The 19527-nt window shown below is 54.9% G+C and overlaps 1 protein-coding gene across 1 annotated transcript; it reads right to left on the minus strand.

Annotated features, from left to right (window-relative positions):
- Positions 1–1027: 1027 nt before the first annotated feature.
- On the minus strand, positions 1028–18848 carry CDHR5 (cadherin related family member 5). Its single transcript, XM_064288931.1, has 19 exons — positions 18625–18848; positions 18180–18567; positions 17861–17936; positions 17641–17816; positions 15624–15762; positions 14816–14991; positions 14447–14497; positions 13168–13260; positions 12902–13003; positions 12690–12800; positions 12415–12585; positions 11595–11685; positions 11347–11444; positions 11042–11242; positions 10704–10817; positions 10542–10626; positions 10200–10376; positions 1823–2028; positions 1028–1444 (listed from the first exon to the last, which is right to left on the minus strand). Exons 1-19 carry the CDS (start codon positions 18846–18848, stop codon positions 1028–1030), a joined length of 3096 nt encoding a protein of 1031 aa, XP_064145001.1.
- Positions 18849–19527: the final 679 nt, after the last annotated feature.

Genomic DNA, 19527 nt, shown 5'->3' on the forward strand with positions numbered 1-19527 from the left:
CGCCCCCAGTAGCTTCTGCCCCTCGCGGAGCTCCTCTTGCTGCTGGCGGGGCTCGCGGACTCGGGCAGTAACGGGGGACGGGGCAGTGGGATAAACCTGGGACACCACAGGGACACCAAGCCAGACCCAAACAAACCCAGGCAATTTTCTCTGCGCCTAAAATGGGTCATGGGCTCGGGGGTGGGGGGAAGGATGAACTTCACCTGAACGTTTGGATTCTTAATGGAAATTGTCCTTGAAAGGAATACCTGGTGCCTTCTCGGCAGAGAAAATTCTGATGACCCACGAGGTCCTCTCCGGGTGGCCCTCAGTCGCGAGCGGAGGGGCTCTGTCCCCCACCCCACCTTGCTCTAATCCATCCCCCCTCACCCCAGCCTCGAGCCCATGCGCCAGACCTCAGGCCTCAGAGTCCCCGCTGACTTGCCAACGCCTCTCCCCTTCCCAGCACTACAAGTCGCAGTCCTGTCCCTGGGCCCGGTCTTTCCGCGCAGCCCCCCAGGGAGTTCACTGCCCCTCTGTGCCCCACATTCACATGGCGGGAGGGGGCTGTGACCGCAGGAAGGTCTCCAAGATCACCCCACAGAAGCAAACCTTCTTTGGGGGACTTACAGTGGCTCCTCAGCCCCCCTACCCCTGCGAAGAGCCTCCGTGAGGGTCGGAAGGGGAGACCAAAGCTGGGGGGGCGTGCCTGAGAGTCCCGCGCGGGGCACTCCGCTATCCTGGAGCTGTGGTTAGGCCTGGAGAGGAACTTCTTGCTGGCCCAGCTGGCTCAGGCCTCGGGAAGCCCTGCTAGACCCGCAGCAGGTGGTTTACGGGAAGCGGCGCCAGTGCTCTCGGGTCTGGGGGGGCCGCCCGGCGCGAGCCCCTTCCTGCCTCTTGTCCGCTGTCCCCCAGTGCCCCTCCGGGACTGGCCCCCAAGCGCCTCAGCAGGAACTGTTGGGGGTTCCAAAGTTTCACTTTATTCTGCCAATACCGGGGGGGGATGCAGACCCTCGGGGGCCCAGCCCCGGTGAGCGGCGGGGTCGCACTAGATGTAGGTGGCGTTGGCGTCTGGCTCGTCGAGGGGACCCCCGGCCCGGCCTGGGTCAGCGTCCTCGTTGCCGCTGCCCTCACTGCCCAAGTCGCCGGCGCCGTCCGCGGTGGGCTCGTTGAGGACGACCACATCCGCCTCGGCCCCGATGTCCTCGCCGAACCACACAGCCTTGTAACCCCCCTCGGGCCGCCGCTCCTTGGTCAGGATGGACCTCACGGCCGTGGGACTGCCCTCGGCCCGGGCGGCCACGGGGGAGACCGGGCTGGGGGGCGCTTTGTCTGGGGGAGCGGGGGTCTCGTCCTTCGGGGCCGGGGGCGGGCCTTCGGCCGGAGCGGGGCTGGGGGCGGGCGCCCAGTTGGCCTCGTCGTTGGCTGCAAAGGTCTGGTTTTCGAAGCCGCCCGGCTGGGATTCCTGGGGGGCGAGGGCGTCGACCAGGCGCCGGTCAACCAGCGCGTTCACGAGCTGGGCCGGGCTGACTCCCCGCCTGGGCCCTCCTGAGAGACTCAGGTCCTTTTCCCTTGTCTCTGCTTCTCTCCTCTGCGTCTGTCTTTCTGACTCTGGTGCCTATATCCCAGCTCTCTTTCCCCCATCTCTCCATCTCCCCGTCTCCCCACCCTGACCCCCCCCCCCATCTAGCCATCTCCTTGTCCCACTCATCCCTCTGGTCTCTGTCCCAGTTCTCCCATCTGGCTCCTTTTCTTTCTCCCCCTCTGCCTCTCTCTCTCTCCATTTCCCCTCATCTCTGTCTCCTCCTCTGTCTCTCCTCTGCCCGCCCACTGCTCCCCTCACCAGAGTTTTGCCAGAGCAGCACTTGAGTCTGTGGCCATGGTGCTTGTAGACGAGGACTGTGAGGGCCAGCAGGGCCAGCAGCAGGAGGGCGCCCAGCACCCCACCCAGAGCTGCCATCTCTGCCACTGAGAAGCGCTTGTCTTCAACGAGGCCACCACCTGGAGCAGTGCCTCCTGCAGAGCTGCCTCCCTCTCCCCCAGGTGCCCCTGCCAACAACACGGTCACCCACTGTTATGCACTGATTTGTGTGCCCCCCCAAGTACCCCCCCCAAAAAAACCCCGAAACCTACTGCCATCGAGTTGATTCCGACTCATAGCAACCCTATAGGACAGAGTAGAACTGCCCCATAGAATTTCCAAGGAGCGCCTGGCAGATTCGAACTCCTGATCTCTTGGTTAGCAGCCATAGCACTTAACCCCCTGCCAGATATATGTTGTAAATCCTGGCTTCTATGCCTGTAGTTATAATACCATTTGGAAATGGGTTGTCTTTGTTATGCCAGTAAGATAGGATTAGTGTAAGGTGTGTTTTGAGCCTGTCTCTTCTAAGACATAAAAGATATTAAACAAGCAAGCTAGCAAGCAGTAATGGGGGAAGATTAATGCCAAGCCACATGGAGATCTCCAAAGAGCCAGGAAACAAGCTGAGGACACAAGGACCTTCCTCCAGAGCCGACAGAGAGAGGAAGACTTCTCCTAGAGCCAGCACCCTGAATATCAACTTCTAGTCTCCTAAAATGTGAGAAAATAAATTTCTGTCTGTTAAAGCCACCCATTTGTGGTATTTCTGTTATAGCAGCACTAGATAACTAAGAATTTGGTACCAAAAGAGTGAGGTACTGCTTAACAAATAACCTAAAATGTGGAAGTGGTCTTGGAATTGAGTAATGGGTAGAGGCTGGAAGAGTTTTAAGGTGACTAATAGTAAAAGCCTAGACTGCCTTTGAGTTGCTATGAGTCGGAATCGACTCGACGGCAATGGGTATTATAATGGGTAGATTGCCTTGAAAAGACTGTTGGTAGAATTATGGACGTCAAAGGTAATTATGGTGAGGCCTCAGAAGGAAGTGAGGAGAGCTATACAGAAAGTCTCTGTCACCTTAGAGAATACATATGGCACCAACAACAGTGTTGCTAGAAACGTGGACCTTAAATGTGCTTCTGGTGAGGCTTTAAAAGAAAAGGATGAACGTGGCTGGACAATGGAGGAAGAGTGATATTTTACGCAGTGGCAGAGAACTTGTCTGAATTATGTTCAAAAGTTTGGTGGAAGGTAGAACGTGTAAGTGAGAAACTTGGATATGTGGCAGAGGAGATTTCTAAGCAAGATCTTAAAGGGGCTGCATGGTTTCTCCTTGCCACTCATAGTAAAATGAGAGAGGAAAGAGATGGACTTAAAAATGAACTACGCAAAATGAAAACAGAACTTAAAGATTGGGAAAATTCTGTTGTACAAACTAAGGACATGTGTCCTAGAATGTTCACCAAGGATGTGGCTACACAATCTTTTGTTAAAGAGATTAAGCCTGTGACTGATGGATCTAACCAACTCCACAGCAGGGAAAACGCATCAGCTTAGACTGAAGGGGACAGAGAAAGAATGAAAGGAAAGAAGTTGTCTGCCTCTTGGAATTCTACAGGCAGGAAACAGGACAAAGGAGCTACATCTGTTTTCTTCCAAGAAAAGAAAAGGACTATCCCTGGAGCAGCTTGGAGATCAGCAGCATTGTTGGAAGGAGCACAGGAAGCGGGGTCTTTTTTATTCAAAGGGTGGGGCGACAGCCTTCTGGACCTCAAAGTGTGGAGCCACAGCCTCCTAGATTTCAAAGAGTCAGATCTTTGCCAACTCAGTTCCAGAGTGTGAGTCTACAGTTAAAGTGTGTGCCAAAGGGTTAGGGCCACTGCCCAAAGCTGAAGAGGCAGGGCTGCCATGCCCAAGGGGCAGAAGACTGGGGCCTTCGGGGGCCAAGGGAATGGGGTTGCCACTCAGGGGGACTAGGAGAATGGGGTCACCCAAAGCCAAGAGAGCAGAGGTACTGCTCCAATGGGTTTGGAAGGCAGAGCTGAAGCCTAGGGCCAAGGGGCCTCCAACTAGAATCCAGAGTCTGGAGAGTGGGGCCATGGCCTAGATGGTCTCAGAGAAAAGAGGATTATTTTCAAACTTTGAGAGCTAATATAAATTGTTCTGCTGGGTTGTGGACTAATTTGGTGCCTGTTATCCCTTCTTTGCCTCCAATTTCTCCCATTTGAAATGGAAATGCCTATCTTGTGTCTGATCCATCATAGTACTTTGGAAGGAGATAGCTCGTATTCTATATTTCACATCTGGATTTTAGATGAAGAGGAATTTTGCTCCAGGATGGAATACGCCTGAGGTCTCACCCATATTTGACTTAGATGATTCAGAAGATGAGATTTTGAACTTGGAGTTGATTTAAGACTTTTGGGAAGATATGATGGGGCGAATGTATTTTGCGTGTGGCAAGGACATGAATTTTTGGGGCCTAACCAAAAGGTCACCCCACCTGTCTGTCAGTTTGTCCTACTGCGGGGGCTTGCATGTTGCTGTGATGCTGGAAGCTATGCCACCGGTATTCAAATACCAGCAGGGTCACCCATGGAGGACAGGTTTCAGCTGAGCTTCCAGACTAAGACAGACTAGGAAGAAGGACCCGGAAGTCTACTTCTGAAAAGCATTAGCCAGTGAAAACCTTATGAATAGCAGTGGAACATTGTCTGATATAGTGCTGGAAGATGAGACCCCCAAGTTGGAAGGCACTCAAAAGACAACTAACTGGAGAAGAGCTGCCTTGTCAAGGTAGAGCCGACCTTAATGACATGGATGGAGTCAAGCTTTCAGGACCTTCATTTGCTTATGTGGCATGACTCAAAATGAGAAGAAACAGCTGCAAACATCCGTTAATAATCAGAACCTGGAATGTGCGAAGTATGAATCTAGGAAACTGGAAATCATCAAAAATGAAATGTAATCAACCCTTAGAGAAATGAAAACCAAAACTACAATGAGATTCCATGTCACTCCAACAAGGATGGCATTAATCCAAAAAACACAAAATAATAAATGTCGGAGAGGTTGTGGAGAGATTGGAACACCAAAACACTGCTGGTGGGAATGTAAAATGATACAACCACTTTGGAAATCGATTTGGTATATCCTTAAAAAACTAGAAATGGAACTACCATACAATAAACCAATCCCATCCTTGGAATATACCCCAGAGAAATAAGAGCCTTTACATGAACAGATATCTGCACACCCATGTTATAACATTGCAACACTGTTCACAATAGCAAAAAGCTGGAGGCAACCAAGACGCCTATCGACAGATGAATGGATAAATAAATTATGGTATATTCACATGATGGAATACTACGCATTGATAAAGAACAATGATGAATCCGTGAAACATTTCATAACATGGAGGAATCTGGAAGGCATTATGCTGAGTGAAATTAGTTGCAAAAGGACAAATATTGTAAAAGACCACTATTGTAAAAACTCAAGAAATAGTTTAAACAGAGAAGAAAATATTCTTTAATGGTTACGTGAGTGGGGAGGGAGGGAAGGAGGGAGGGAGAGGGGTATCCACTAATTAGATAGACAAGAACTATTTTAGGTGGAGGGAAAGACAACACACAATACAGGAAATGTCAGCACAACTGGACTTAACCAAAAGCAAAGAAGTTTCCTGAATAAACCAATTTCTTTGAAGGCCAGGCTAGCAGGGCTGTGGGTTTGGGGACTATGCTTTCAGGGGACATCTAAGTCAATTGGCATAATAAAATCTATTAAGAAAACATTCTGCATCCTACTTTGTAGAGTGGCGTCTGGAATCTTAAATGCTAGCAAGGGGCCATCTAAGGTGTATCAACTGGTCTCAACCCACCTGGAGCAAAAGAAAATGAAGAACGCCAAAGACACAAGGTAATTATGAGCCCCAGAGACAGAAAGGGCCACATAAATCAGAGACTACATCAGCTTGAGACCAGAAGAACTAGATGGTGCCCAGCTACAACTGATGACTGCCTTGACAGGGAACACAACAGAGAATCCCTGGTGGAGCCAGAGAACAGTGGGATGCAGACTTCAAATTCTCATAAAAAGACCATACTTAATGGTCTGACTGAGACTTGAAGGACCCCGGAGGTCATGGTCCCCAGACCTTCTGTTAGCCCAAGACTGGAACCACTCCCAAAGCCAATTCTTCAAACAGGGATTAGACTGGACTATAAGATAGAAAATGATACTGGTGAGGAATGAGCTTCTTGGCTCAAGTGGACACATGCGACTATGTGGGCAGCTCCTGTCTGGAGCGGAGATGAGAAGGCAGAGGGGGACATAAGCTGGCTGAATGGACATGGGAATACAGGGTGGAAAGAAGGAGTGTGCTGTCTCATTATGGGGGAGAGCAACTAGGAGTATATAGCAAGGTGTATATAAATTATTGTATGAGAGACTGACTTGATTTGTAAACTTTCATTTAAAGCACACAAAAATTTTTTTTTAATGAAATGCAATGCATAAAGATCGATATCCTAGGCATTAGTGGGCTGAAATGGACTGGTATTGGTCATTTTGAATCCAGCAATCATATGGTGTACTATGCTGGGATTAACAACTTGAAGAGGAAGGGCCTTGCATTCACCATCAAAAAGAACATTTCAAGATCTATCCTGAAGTACAACGCTGTCAGTGATAATATCCATATGCCTACAAGGAAGACCAGTTAATATGACTATTATTCAAATTTACTCAGCAAGCACTAAGGCCAAAGATGAAGAAATTAAAGATTTGTACCAACTTCTGCAGCCTGAAATTGATCGAACATGCAATCAGGATGCACTGATACTTACTGGTGATTGGAATGCTGAAGTTGGAAACAAAGAAGAAGGATCAGTAGTTGGAAAATACGGCCTTGGTGATAGAAAAAATGCTGGAGACAGCAGGAGAGAATTTTGCAAGACTAATGACTTCTTCATCGCAAATACATTTTTTCACCAACATAAGTGGTGACTATACACATGGAGCTCGCCAGATGGAATAAATAGGAATCAAATAGACTACATCTGTGGAAAGGGACGATGGAAAAGCTCAATATCATCAGCCAGAACAAGGCCAGGGGCCAACTGTGGATCAGACCATCAATTACGCATACACAAGTTCAAGATGAAACTGAAGAAAATTAGAAGAAGTTCACGAGAGCCAAAGTAAGACCTTGAGTGTATCCCACCTGAATTTAGAAACCATCTCTAGAATAGATTTGACGTGTTGAACACTAATAACTGAAGACCAGACGAGTTGTGGAATGACATCAAGGATGTCAAATATGAAGAAAGCAAGAAGTCATTAAAAAGACAAGAGAGAAAGAATAGATCTAAATGGATGTCAGAAGAGACGCCAAAACTTGCTCTTGAACATCGAGTAGCTAAAGCAAAAGGAAAAAATGATGAAGTAAAAGAGCTGAACAGAAGATTTCAAAGGGCGGTTTGAGAAGACAAAGTATTACGATGACGTGTGCAAAGAACTGGAGATAGAAAACCGAAAGGGTAGAACATGCTCAGCATTTCTCACACTGAAAGAGCTGAAGAAAAAATTCCAGCCTCGAGTTTCAATACTGAAGGATTCTACAGGGAAAATATTAAACAATGCAGGAAGCATCAAAAGAAAATGGAAGGAATACACAGAGTTACTGTACCAAAAGAATTGGCTGACATTCAACCATTTCAGGACGTAACATATGATCAGGAACTGATGCTACTGAAGGAAGAAATCCAAGCTGCTCTGAAGGCATTGACCCAAAACAAGGCTCCAAGAATTGACAGAACACCAAGTGAGATGTTTCAACAAACGGATGCGGTGCTGGAAGTGCTCACTTGTCTATGCTAAGAAATTTGGAAGACAGCTATCTGGCCAACCGACTGGAAGAGATCCATATTTATGACTATTCCCAAGAAAGGTGATCCAACTGAATGCAGAAATTATCTAATACCATTAATATCACATGCAAGCCAAACTTTGCTGAAAATCATTCAAAAGCGGCTGCAGCAGTAAACTGACAGAGAACTGTCAGAAATTCAAGCCAGATTTAGAAGAGGACGTGGAACTGAGGATATCATTGCTGATGTCAGATGAATCCTGGCTGAAAGCAGAGAATACCAGAAAGATGTTGTCATGGATTGAGTTATGTCCCTCCAAAAATGTGTGTATCAACTTGGTTAGGCCATGCTTCCCAGTATTGAGTGGTTGTCCTCCATTTTGTGATTGTAATTTTATACTAAAGAGGATTAGAGTGGGATTGTAACACCACCCTCACTCAGGTCACCTCCCTGATCCAAGGTAAAGGGAGTTTCCCTGGGGTGCGGCTTGCACCACCTTTTATCGCTCAAGAGATAAAAGGAAAGGGAAGCAAGCAGAGAGTTGGGGACCTCACACCACCAAGAGAGCAGCACAAGGAACAGAGTGTGTCCTTTGGACATGGAGTCCCTGAGCCTGAGAAGCTCCTCGACCAGGGAAAGACTAAGGACAAGGACCTTCCTCCAGGGCTGATAGAGAGAGAAACCCTTTCCCTGGAGCGGACACCCTGAATTTGGACTTGTAACCTACTAGACTGTGAGAAAATAAATTTCTCTTTGTTAAAGCCATCCACGTGTGGTATTTCTGTTATGGCAGCGCTAGACGACTAAGACAGATGTTTACCTGTGTTTTATTGACTATGGAAAGGTTCGACTGTGTGGATCATAACAAATTATGGGTAACACGGTGGAGAATGGGAATTCTAGAACACTTCATTGTGTTCATGAGGAATCTGTGCATGGATCAAGAGGCAGTCGTTCGAACAGAACGAGGGGATACCATATGGTTTAAAGTCAGGAAAGGTGCGCGTCAGGGTTGTGTCCTTTCACCATACGTATTCAATCTGCATGCTGAACAAATAATCCGAGAAGCTGGACTGTATGAAGAAGAACGGGGCATCAGGATTGGAGGAAGACTCATTGACAACCTGCATTATGCAGATGACACAACCTTGCTTGCTGAAAGTGAAGAGGACTTGAAGCACTTACTGATGAAGATCAAAGACCAAAAACTTTGGTATGAACTACACTCTGTCCTGCAGGGTTGCTATGAATAGGAATCGATTCGAGGGCAACAGGTTTGGTTTGGTTTGTTTTAGAGTAGAAAGTTATAGACTCAATCGCGTCCCCCCAAAATAAATCCTAACCTCTATGCTTGTGGTTATAATACCATTTGGGAATGAGTTGCTTTTGTTGTTAACTAGACAGGTTTAGTGTGGGGTATGTCTTGAGTCAATATTTTTTGAGACATAAAAGAGATTAAACAAGCAGACTAACAAGCAGAGGTGGGGAAAGATTGATTCCAAGCCACATGGAGATCTCCAGGGAACCAGGAGACAAGATGAAGAGACAAGGTACCTTCCTCCAGAGCCCACAGAAAAAGAAAGCCTTCCTCAAGAGCAGAGACCCTGCTGGCGTAGTGGTTAAGTGCTATGGCTGCTAACCAAAAGGTCAGCAGTTCAAATCCACCAGGTGCTCCCTGGAAACTCTATGGGGCAGTTCTACTCTGTCCTGTAGGGTCACTCTGAGTAAGGATTGACTTGATGACACTAGGTTTTTTTTTTTCCTCAAGAGCTAGCACCCTGAATTTGGATTTCTAGTCTCTGTGAGAAAATAAATTTCTGTTTGTTAAAGCCATCTATCTGTGGTATTTCTGTTACAGCAGCAGTAGATAACTAAGGTACACACCTAGTTAGAGCAGCCAGCATTTCCCACGCCGGCCTGTGCCGGGCTCCAGGACACACCTCCTGGGCTGCAGCTGGGGAGCAGGCACTAGCGACTGCCCCCCCCCCGCCCCCGCCCAGGTCTGCGTGTTCACAGTGTGGCTGTGGAGCCCAGGGAGGCCAATGCTCATCAGCTCCAGGTGGCGTTAGGAGCCCCAAATGCTACAGGAAGGGTCATTCAGGGAGCACTGGAGGCCAGTGGAGTGGCTGGCCCTTGTGAATTGTGGGGCTCACTGGACCCCAAATCTGGTCTCTGCCCCATCTTCCACACACCATCCTCATTGGAACCCCACATGTCCAGACCAGAATAGAGCCCCCCTAGCCCTGCCCAGAACCCGGTGCAGGCCCACCGTGGCATAGCCAGGATGGGAAGCCAGGGTTAGGCTTTGCCCTACAGCAACTCCAGGACAACTCTGGAGCAAATGGGGTAGGTGGGAGGCTACCTGAGGACCAGGAGGTCCTCGTGGACCCCTGGGATGTCAGCTGAGAGATTCCTGGCTCCACGGTTGGCGCTGAGCCCCCGCTGCTGGGTGCAGCTGGTGAGGGGGAGGTGCTGGTGCCCATGCTGGAGGGCCCCCCAGGCGTGGGCAAGGCAGGTGTCCTCAGAGTCATGTCCGAGGGTGGGTGTGGGCCAGTGCCGCCCCCAGAGCTGGTCGTGGAGGGTCCCTGAGAGGGCCCGGGGGGCCTGGTGCCTTCCGAAGGGGCACTGCTTGAGGGTCCAGTTGTGCTTCCAGCCTCTGAGGGTGGGGAGGACCCAGGGGGGCCTGGGGGTTGGGGACAGGGTTTGGGCTTGCCTCAGTCCCCAGATGCCTGTCCCTGGGCAGGATTCACACTGCCTGAGACAAGAAGTCCCTCCCTGAGCCATCATCTGGGTGTTGACTGGGGTTCACTCGGGGGCTCACCTGTGGGAAGGGGTTCCTGTTCCCTAACTTGTATCTCGACGACTGTGGTCACTGTGGCAGAGGTCACTGTGTTCTTGGCCTCGACCTAGGTGGGAAGGTAGCTCGTCCTCCTTATACCCCTCGTTACCCCTAGCCCCCTAGACCAGCCCACCCGCCCCTCACCTCTGCATAGAAGACTGCCACGTGGTCCAGCGCGACCGCGGTCAGCACAACCTCCCCTTCCATTCTGAAGTATGAGTGGTTGGTGATTCTGTATGTGATGGCTGAGTTGATGTCCTGGATATGCAGAGCCGAAGGAGTCCTGGTCCAGGAGCCATCAGGGCCCTGACTGCCCCCAAACACATACACACAAGCACACGGACACGCATGCACACACATGTGCACACATGTACACAGCACATGCACACAGGCAGGCCCCAGGGCCTCGCAAAGCCTTGGAATTCCTGGGCAGGCAGGAGGGACCCCCGCTGGAGCTGAGTACCTGCAGGCATGCTACGTACCGGGAAATCTGGGTCCTGAGCCTGGACCCTCAGAGACTGAGAGGGGGTGGCTGCGTCTTTGATGACTGTACCAACACCTGAACCGAGGGCCACGGTGCCCCGGTACAGGCTCTGGGAGAAGCTTGGTGGGCTCCCAGACGTTGCACGGGCCTCCACCGAGACCTGGGTCACCGAGTAGCGGGCTAAGTCGGCCTGCTCACCCTGGGGGGTGGGGTACAGCGCTGAGCAGCGAGTCTGGGCTCCTGCTGGAGAAGGCCATGGAGACCTGGCCAGACCCCCACCTGCAGCCCTATGCTAGCACACACCTTGACCAGCAGCATGAAGTTGGTGGGGCTGAGGACATCCTTGATCATGGTGAGGTTGCCTGAGGACTCATTGATGGAGAATACGCCACCCTGGTTTCCTGGCGGGAGGTCGGCACTCAGCCCCGGTCCCCGCGCCTGAGGTCCAGGGGCTCCCAGGGTTCCCTCTGCCCTCAGTGGGTCTGGAATGGGGTCGGGGTGCTGTGTGGAGAGAGCAGCTGGGGGCAGGGCCAGGCTAGGAACTCACTCACCATCCACGAAGCTGTAGATGATGGGTTGGTTGATGCCTCGGTCTCCGTCCACAGCATAGATGGGCCCTGGACTCAGTGTGAGCGGATCTGGCTGTGGGGATGTGGGGGGGAGGATGACACGAGCTGGTGCTGGTGCCCAGCAAGGCCCTCCCGCTCCCCTCGAGGAGCTCTGAAACAAGGTACCTGGGACCACCTGGGGCAGGGTCCGAGGGGCAGAGGAGGGGGAGGGGGCCTAGTAGGGGCCACGTGTACAACCTACTGGGATAGCCCCAGCTGTGTCTCAGCAGGGTTATCACTGGACCCTTTGCTCCTTACTAAGGAGTCCATGTGCTCAGAGACATTTGAGTCAGCCTGAACTTGTGCACTCACTTATAAGGTGGGGACTTTCACGAGGGGCTCTCCTTTCCTGGCCCCTTGCCCAGGCCCCCCACTTGCCCATGTATACCATCTGCACAGGGGGGCTGAGCTGCTGAGCTGCCCCCTCAGGAAAACCAGCATGGCCCCTCCAGGTCCCCCAACAGCTCAGTGCCGCCTGGGACAGCCGGAGGGTGTATCTGCTGCCACCACCACCGCGTGGTGGGAAGAGATTGGTTACCGGAAGAAAGTCAGCATTTGCTTGATAATTACAACTGAGATTGGCCCGACAGCACAGTCCGGGAGACCCAGGCCCCATTGCCTACCCACCCTCAGGGTTTCCTTGACTCCAATCTCAGCCCTGCCCTTGACCTCAACTCTCCTTGACATACCCAGACCCTGACCCCTAATCCAAGCTACATAGAAAAGCCCCCAGCCATGCCCTGGTGAGTTGTCCCCTCGTTACCAGTCTGTGTCCTGTGGGGATAGCCCCTTGGTACTGGGCTTGGATGCAGACGTAAGAGTCTGAGTAGACGCAGGGCAGGAACCAGGGGGGGCGCAGGTCAGCTGGCAGGATATTCAGGGTCAACGTGGCCGTGGCTGTGTGGCTGGGCTTCGCATCCTCCTGCTCTGTGTCCTGTAACAGCCATCCAGCACTGGGTCAGGCCAGGGCTGGGGTGGGGGCAGCGCCAATGGGGACCTGAGTGTCTGGGACTCTGGGTGGCAGGGTGGTTTGCTCACTCGCACCAGCAGCTGGAAGGTCATGCTTTGACACCTGTCGAAGTCCAGTAGCTTGTCCAGCCTCAGGGCAGGACGATTTGTGCCCACCAAGGAGAAGGAGCCATCGGTACCCTGGCAAGGGGGGAGCATAGCCTGAGACTCTGGGAGGAGGTGGAGAGGATGGGTCATCAGAGCGAGGGTTAGTGTTGGGGCAAGGGGCAGGGGGCACGGACTGGGGTGACTTCCTGGAGGGTGTAGAACAACATGTCATCTTTGTCATCATCCTGTGCTTCCAGGTCTGTCTCCGGGATGACAATGGAGTTCACCTTGGTGTCCTGGGGGACAAAGAGGGGGCTTTGTTCCTGCCACATTCATGCCCCCATGGACCAAGCCCTGTTGTCAAGGCCCAGCCTCCCACCTGGACTCCCAGTGCCCCCGGCCCAGTCCACCTGGCACCCAGTCCACCTGGCACCCAGCGCCTGGCTCCACTCAAGCCCACCTCGCTCACGTTCACGACTTTGGTGGTAAAGGGAAAGATGGGGGGGTTGTCATTGACATCCAGTACAGATACGAACACCCTCAGCTGAGTCACCTGGGGATGGCAAGGAGGGTCATCAGCCATCTCCCCATGGATGCCTACCCCGGACATGGAGGTGTGCTCTGGGGCCCCCTCATCTATCCCTCCCTCCTTTCTTCTATCCCTCCCACCCTCCCCATCCATCCACCCTTCCCTCCCTCCCTCCCTCCCTCCTGCCATCCATCCATCCCCCATCATCCTTCCCTTCCTCCCTCCCTCCATCCATCCATCTGTCCGTCCATCCGTCCATCCATCCAACAACTATTAACTGAGGGCCAGCTGGGGGGCAGGTACTGTTCTAGGTCCTGGGACACTGTGATCAAAGGAGACAGCCCTCTTCCCTGTTTCAGCTTTTGTGCAAGGGACTCAGATGGGAAAGTGCTTTATAAAGTAGAAGGTGGTCAGTGCTCAGGAGAGTAAAGGAAGGCAACAGGCAGGATCTCAAAAGAAGAAACCAAGTTCCTTCAAAAAGAAATTGCAAAGACAGAAAAGGGACCCTGTATAAAGGTCTCACCTAGAACAACTGAACCCTGGCATTATAGGGACCTCAGATGTGAAAAGGGCCTTCTGAGATGACTGAGAAGCGTGAACCTTCCTGGGTGGCAGAGGGTGTGAAGGAGTGACTGCTTTTCTTAGATGTGATAGTGGTATCGTGGTTACATTTAAAAAGGAGAGGCTTGTCTTCTGCAGACACACTGAGCTATTCGAGGATGAAATGACATGACATTGGGTGAAGGGACCGGGCCCCAGGAAACAATATGGCCGTGCATGGTGGTGCTCACAGAGGGAGCGGGCTCAGTGGACTGTGCTCTCTATTGTGTATGTTTGGAATTGTGGGTGGTGAGAGGGTGAGGGTTGCGGTGTAGATAGAGTGGTGAGGGGTTGAGGCATGAGGGGGTGAGGGGCGAGGGGTGGTGAGGGGTGGTGAGGGGGTGGGGGTGGTGAGGGATGGTAAGAGGATGAAGGGTGGTGAGGGGTGGTGAGGGGGTGAGGGGTGGTGAGGATTGAGGGGGTGAGGGGTGTTGAAGGGGTGAGGGGTGGTGAGGGGTGGTGGCTGGAGTGGAGTATATAGCCTGGAGTGCCCAGCTGTGGTAGGGTGGGCATCATCCGCATTGAAAATGTGCCCCTGGGAGGTCACCTGGGAAAGACCCTGGACAGAGCCAAGGAGGGAGGGAGGAGGGCTGAGTGTGGGGGTGCTCACCACTGTGTCCCCCCGCCTGCACTCCAGGTGTGCCTGCAGCAAGGGTTCACTCTGTGGACACAGATGAGATGTCAGAATTACCTGCTCAGCTGGCCAAAGCCCATGGTGCCCATTTCACAAATGGGGAGATTGAGGCTGAGGGGGCCCAATGCTCCCCTGTGCAATTGTCAGCGGCGGTAAGTCCAGAGGTCACCTGGGGCCCAGGTACCTCCACCCCAAGTTGCTCCTGCCCCCTCAGGACCCACGGGGAAAGCAGAACCCAGGCTCCCTGGACAGCCCTTCCCTGTGGAGGGGCTGGGTGCCAGCACAGGCCCCAGAGGCCCAGCGCTCCCAGCCGCCCCCACGGGCGCCCCCTCCCCCGGCCTGTACCTCGTAGTCAGGGATCACGCTGAGGAATAGCTGGTTGTTCTGAATCTGAAAGGTGGACGGGGTGGACGAGGACCCGAGGGTCACCTGCTGGCCCTCAGGGACATAAATGTCTACCAGGGGCTCGGTGAGATTCTTGTTCTCCTCGATTTCAAAGAATGTCTTGTTCACGGAGCAGGCTGCATGGTGGAGGTGGGGTTGGTGCTTCTCGGCCCCCAGTCCCAGCCCCCAGCTCCCCACCTCTGTTACCCCCGCCTCTGTCCCCAGCTCCTGGTCCCCCGCCCCTATACCTCGGGGTAGGCCTGCCACTTCTGCTGCCCTCGCCCCGCCTACCCTGGGCCTGGGTGCCTGGGACTTGGCCCAGCAGCCCCACAAGAAGCAGCGGCAGCAGCAGGGGTGGCTGCAGCCGGGTTCTGGCTCCCATCCTGGTGGCTTAGGCCTTTTTCCAGGCTCTGGGCGTCAGGACCCTTTGGACAGCTTGCCAGCACAGGCGCAGTTCCTGCCTCATGACCTTCGCCCCTGCCAGGCACCGCCCCACTTTATGATCCTTTACGACCGGCCTCCTCCAGGGGGACTCCCGCCAGCCGGTCAGCTAGGCCACCAAACAGAGGACATGGGTGGGGTGGGCACTGTCCCGAGCTGGGGCTTTGGAGACATCCACTCACAGATGCTGGGAGTGCTGCTTTGGGGGCCCCCTGGGCCTGGGAGGGGACTGGAGGGGTGCTGGAGCAAGGACTGGGACATAGGGGTGCTGGGGTGGGGACAGGTGGAGGGGGGCTGGGAAAGGGTCTGGGGCCAGGAAGGGGACTACTGGGCAGGGGCCGGGCTGGGGCTGGGTCAGGAGCCAAGTACAGGGGCAGGGGCCAGGACGTCGGAGGGGGAAGGGGCTGGAGTAGGGGCAGGGGCTTGGGGGGGCGGTTACCAGAAAGGGGCAGGGGCCAGGACAGGCTCTGGGGCCAGGAGGGGGGTTATCAGGCCAGGGCAGGAGTTGGGCTAGGCCATTGGTCTCTGAGTTTGTTGTGTTCCCTTTCTACCACCCTCTCCCACCCCGCCCCAGGCTGCCCCACCCTCCCACCTCGTGCACATTTCTAGTCTTATTTCCTAGAACCTCCTTGGGGCAAAGTTCCTAAGGTGACCCATGAGGCCCTGTTCCTGCGAGGTCCAGACCCTGGTTCTGTGCTCTGGCCATCCTTCCCTTTGCACCAGCCCTCCGGTCAGAAGGAAAAGGCTCTTTTGCATGTCCCTGGCACACCCTTGTCTGTTCCTAAACACAAGTCAGCTTCCTCCAGGTGGGGCTGGGCAGGGCCCAAGAGATGGAGATAGAGGTGTTTATGGGGCAGCTCAGTGGAGACTCCTCCCACAGGCCTGGATTAAATTGGGTCCTCCAAGAATCTGTACTGTAAATCCTAGGCTCTGTGCCTGTGGTTGTAACTGTGTTTGGGAGAGGGTTGTCTTTGTTATGTTAATGAGGCAGGATTAGTTTAGGGTGTATTTTGAGTCAATCTCTTTTGAGATATAAAAGAGATTAAACAAGCAAGCGAGTGAAGCAGAGATGGAGGAAGAGAGATGCCAAGCCACATGAAGATTGCCCAGGAGCAGAAGCTCAGAGAGCCAAGGACCTTCCTCCAGAGTTGACAGAGAGAGAGAGCCTTCCCCTAGAGCCAGCACCTTGAATTCAGACTTCTAGCACCTTGAATTCAGACTTCTAGCATCCTAAACTGTGAGAAAGAAACCCTGGTGGCGTAGTGGTTAACTGCTAAGGCATCAAAAGGTCAGCAGTTCGAATCCACCAGGTGCTCCTTGGAAACTCTATGGGGGCAGTTCTACTCTGTCCTATAGGGTCTCTATGAGTCAGCATTGACTTAACCGCAATGGTAATGGGGAAACTATGAGAAAATAAATTTCTGTTTGCTAAAACCACCCCCATGTTGTATTTCTGTGATAGCAGCATGAGATAACTGAGACAGTGGGGTCATGGTGAGGCCCTGGCCCCAGCCCCCCTGCCCTACCACTGTGGGGGCTCACTGTCCCCGGCCCCTCCTGTCCTACATGTATCTTTCCTTGGCCTCCCAAGCCCTCTTCCCACCCCCCAGTCCAGGAACACTTGGCAGAGGCACCTGGGTAGGGTGTGGAGGGGGAGGGGCTGTTGTAATGGGGGGTGGAGCCCCCCCACTCCTGCCCTTACACCTCTTCTGTCCAAGGCAGAAACACCCTCTCCTAGCCCACACCTCTCTGCCATTTCCTGGCCCTCCATCTGCTGCTCACGCCCACGCTATTATCTGGGGGTGCATCCAAGTCCCTACTTCGTAGGTGTAGTGTGGCCCAGCCTCTGGCCCAAGACCATGCAGCCTGGCCAATGAGAGCCCTCTCACTCTAGAGCCAGGCTCTGGTCCTCCTGGGTAACACTCCCTGCTGTCCTGAGCCTCCTTACCCCCTTCCGGACCCCCAACCTCTTGCTGCAAACACACTGACCACTTAGTTCCTGGGGAGGAATGTTAGCTGAGTGGATGGACACGGGTCCGGGCAGGACACCACCCCACCAGCTGGACTGATGGACAGGAGGTGGCACCGATGCCAAGATAAAGAAATACTAAGGAGAGGCACTGAATGGCCAGCTCGGTCCCAAGTTTAAAGGGCAGCCTGGCATGCCAGGCATGGCCACAGTCCTTGAAGTGGTGGACCTGGGGGCATCCTTCCACCTGACAGCTGCCCCCTCCTCTCCTGCAGGGGGCTGCCTCAATGGACTGAGACGGTGCATACAGTGGGCTCATGGGGCCAGGGTCTGAATTTCTCCTTTATTAGTGCCAAGTATGTCCCCGCCCCCCCACCCCTCCCTCAGGCTCTGGCTCCAGGTCCAGGTCAGTGGAAAGACGCCTTCCTCCTCCAGCTTCATCTAGGCTGCCAGGACCCTTCAGCTCCCAGGGTGTCTGGCTCCCAAATCCTGACTCCAGACCCGGGCGGGGAAGGCAGCCCAGCTTGAGCCCTTGCTGGATCACCCGGCATCCTGCAGAAAGGAGCCAAGTGAGCAGGGGGCTGGACACCCCCTACTGGGTGAAACTAGGGCTCCTCTGGTCTGTGTCATGCCACCCCCACTGCCAACTCCAGCTCCTGCATCTGGGGGCCGCTGGGGAGGCAGGGGGGGGGTCAGGCAGGTGCTGGGGCGCGCTGTGCTCACCAGGCCTGCAGGGCGCCTGGGTCGGACCACAGCAGGCAGAGTCGGCCCTCCAAGGTCTGGACCTGGGCGGTGCTGTTCTCTGTGTCCTGCTCACTGACCCCGCCCCCCAATCAGAATTAGTCCTGGAGTTGGGGGGATCAGACACTGCTGAAGTGGGGCAGGGGTGAGAGGGGCGTGCCCCACATGGGGTACCCGCTGCCTCCCGGGCTCAGGGGTGCCCCCGCCTGCCTCCTCCTCGTCTCTGGGATGCTGCCGCCAGCCCCCCTCCTCGGACCTGGGGCCTCCGCCAGACCACTTCCCCGGTTCTGGGATGGCCTCCTGGTCTCCCTCACCCTCTGTGCGGTGCCCCTGCCGGCCCTCCGCGCTCACCTGCGCTTTCCCACCAGGTCCTGGAGCAGCCGCTGCAGCCGCGCGCTGTCCCGCAGGCGGCTCAGCTCGCTTGTGAACGTCCCATCCGAGTGTCTCAGAGCCCTTGGGGGGTCGCAGGGCCGGGTCAGGACGCCAGGGGCTCCCCAGGGGCCGTGCAACTCCGGGCAGGGAGGAGGCTGTGGGACGGCGCGGGCTCGGGCGGCGGGCTCGTCTGGGGGGCGCGGGCTCACCTGGGGGGCGCGGGCTCACCTGGGGGGCGCGGGCTCACCTGGGTGGCGCGGGGCGCGCGGCGGAGGCCCGGAGCAGCGGCAGCAGCAGGAGCAGCAGCAGCGCGGCGGGCGGCGGGGAGGCCATGGCGGGCTCGGGGCTGTGCTGAGCGCTCACGTCGGCGTCCGGAGTCCTGCTCCACCCCTTTATAGCCCCCAGGGCCGGGCTTGGGGTGGGGGGGCCCGGAGGGGCTTCCGCCCCGGCTCCAAGCTGCCGGGGCCTCATTGATCGTTCCGGAAGGTCAGGGCCACCCCCCAGCTGTCGACTGGCGACCGCCTGTGCTCCCCGCCAAGTTGGCGCTCCTAGGCGGGCTGGCGGCGGGGGGCGTTCATGGGGGCGCAGACAGGAGGGCTGCGGGGGCCGGGGGCGCCTCCACTGGCGGGTTCAGGAGGGTCTGGGAGGGAGGAGGGTGTCCGGCTGCGAGTTCGCCCCGGGTGGGCCAGGCTATGGGAACAGCAAGTGCAAAGCCTCTGCGCTGCGACCCTGTGCACTAAGGCTGCAGGAGCAGAGCCCAGCGTGGGGGCCCCGAAGGGGGCAGCTGGGCCGGCGGAGGCGCTGGGGGCCTGGAGGTGGGCCCCGGGGAGGAATGGTGAACAACTGAAGGTGCCCAGGGGCAGCTGGGGTCAGGGCTGGGACGGAGAGGGCGAAGCAACAGGATCCCGCGGGTGGCCCCCGGGAGGCCCCGGCAGGAGGATGGGCGCGGCGGCCAGGGGAGGAAGGAGTTGGCGCAGGCGGTGACTTCGTGATCTGGCTGCCAGGCGCTGTGCAGGGGCTGGGATGTGAGCACTGGGAGGGCGAGGGGCCGGGTGACAGGAGGGATGCGGAGAATTACACCGCTTCACGGGGCTTTACGTTTCATTTGTGCAGGTGGGAGGGACCCGCACCTATGGAAGGCCGGGCCTGG

The sequence above is a fragment of the Loxodonta africana genome, chromosome 7, assembly GCF_030014295.1.
Source record: "Loxodonta africana isolate mLoxAfr1 chromosome 7, mLoxAfr1.hap2, whole genome shotgun sequence".
Taxonomy (NCBI): Eukaryota; Metazoa; Chordata; class Mammalia; order Proboscidea; family Elephantidae; genus Loxodonta; species Loxodonta africana.

Coding starts and splice junctions, on each gene's coding strand:
- CDHR5 (XM_064288931.1), bottom strand. CDS start 18,848: ATGAGGCCCCGGCAGCTTGGAGCCGGGGCGGAAGCCCCTCCGGGCCCC. Junction 11,243..11,346: donor ACTTCATGCTGCTGGTCAAG/GTGTGTGCTAGC, acceptor CCCACCCCCCAG/GGTGAGCAGGCCGACTTAGC. Junction 10,377..10,541: donor ACAGGAACCCCTTCCCACAG/GTGAGCCCCCGA, acceptor CCCCACCCTCAG/AGGCTGGAAGCACAACTGGA.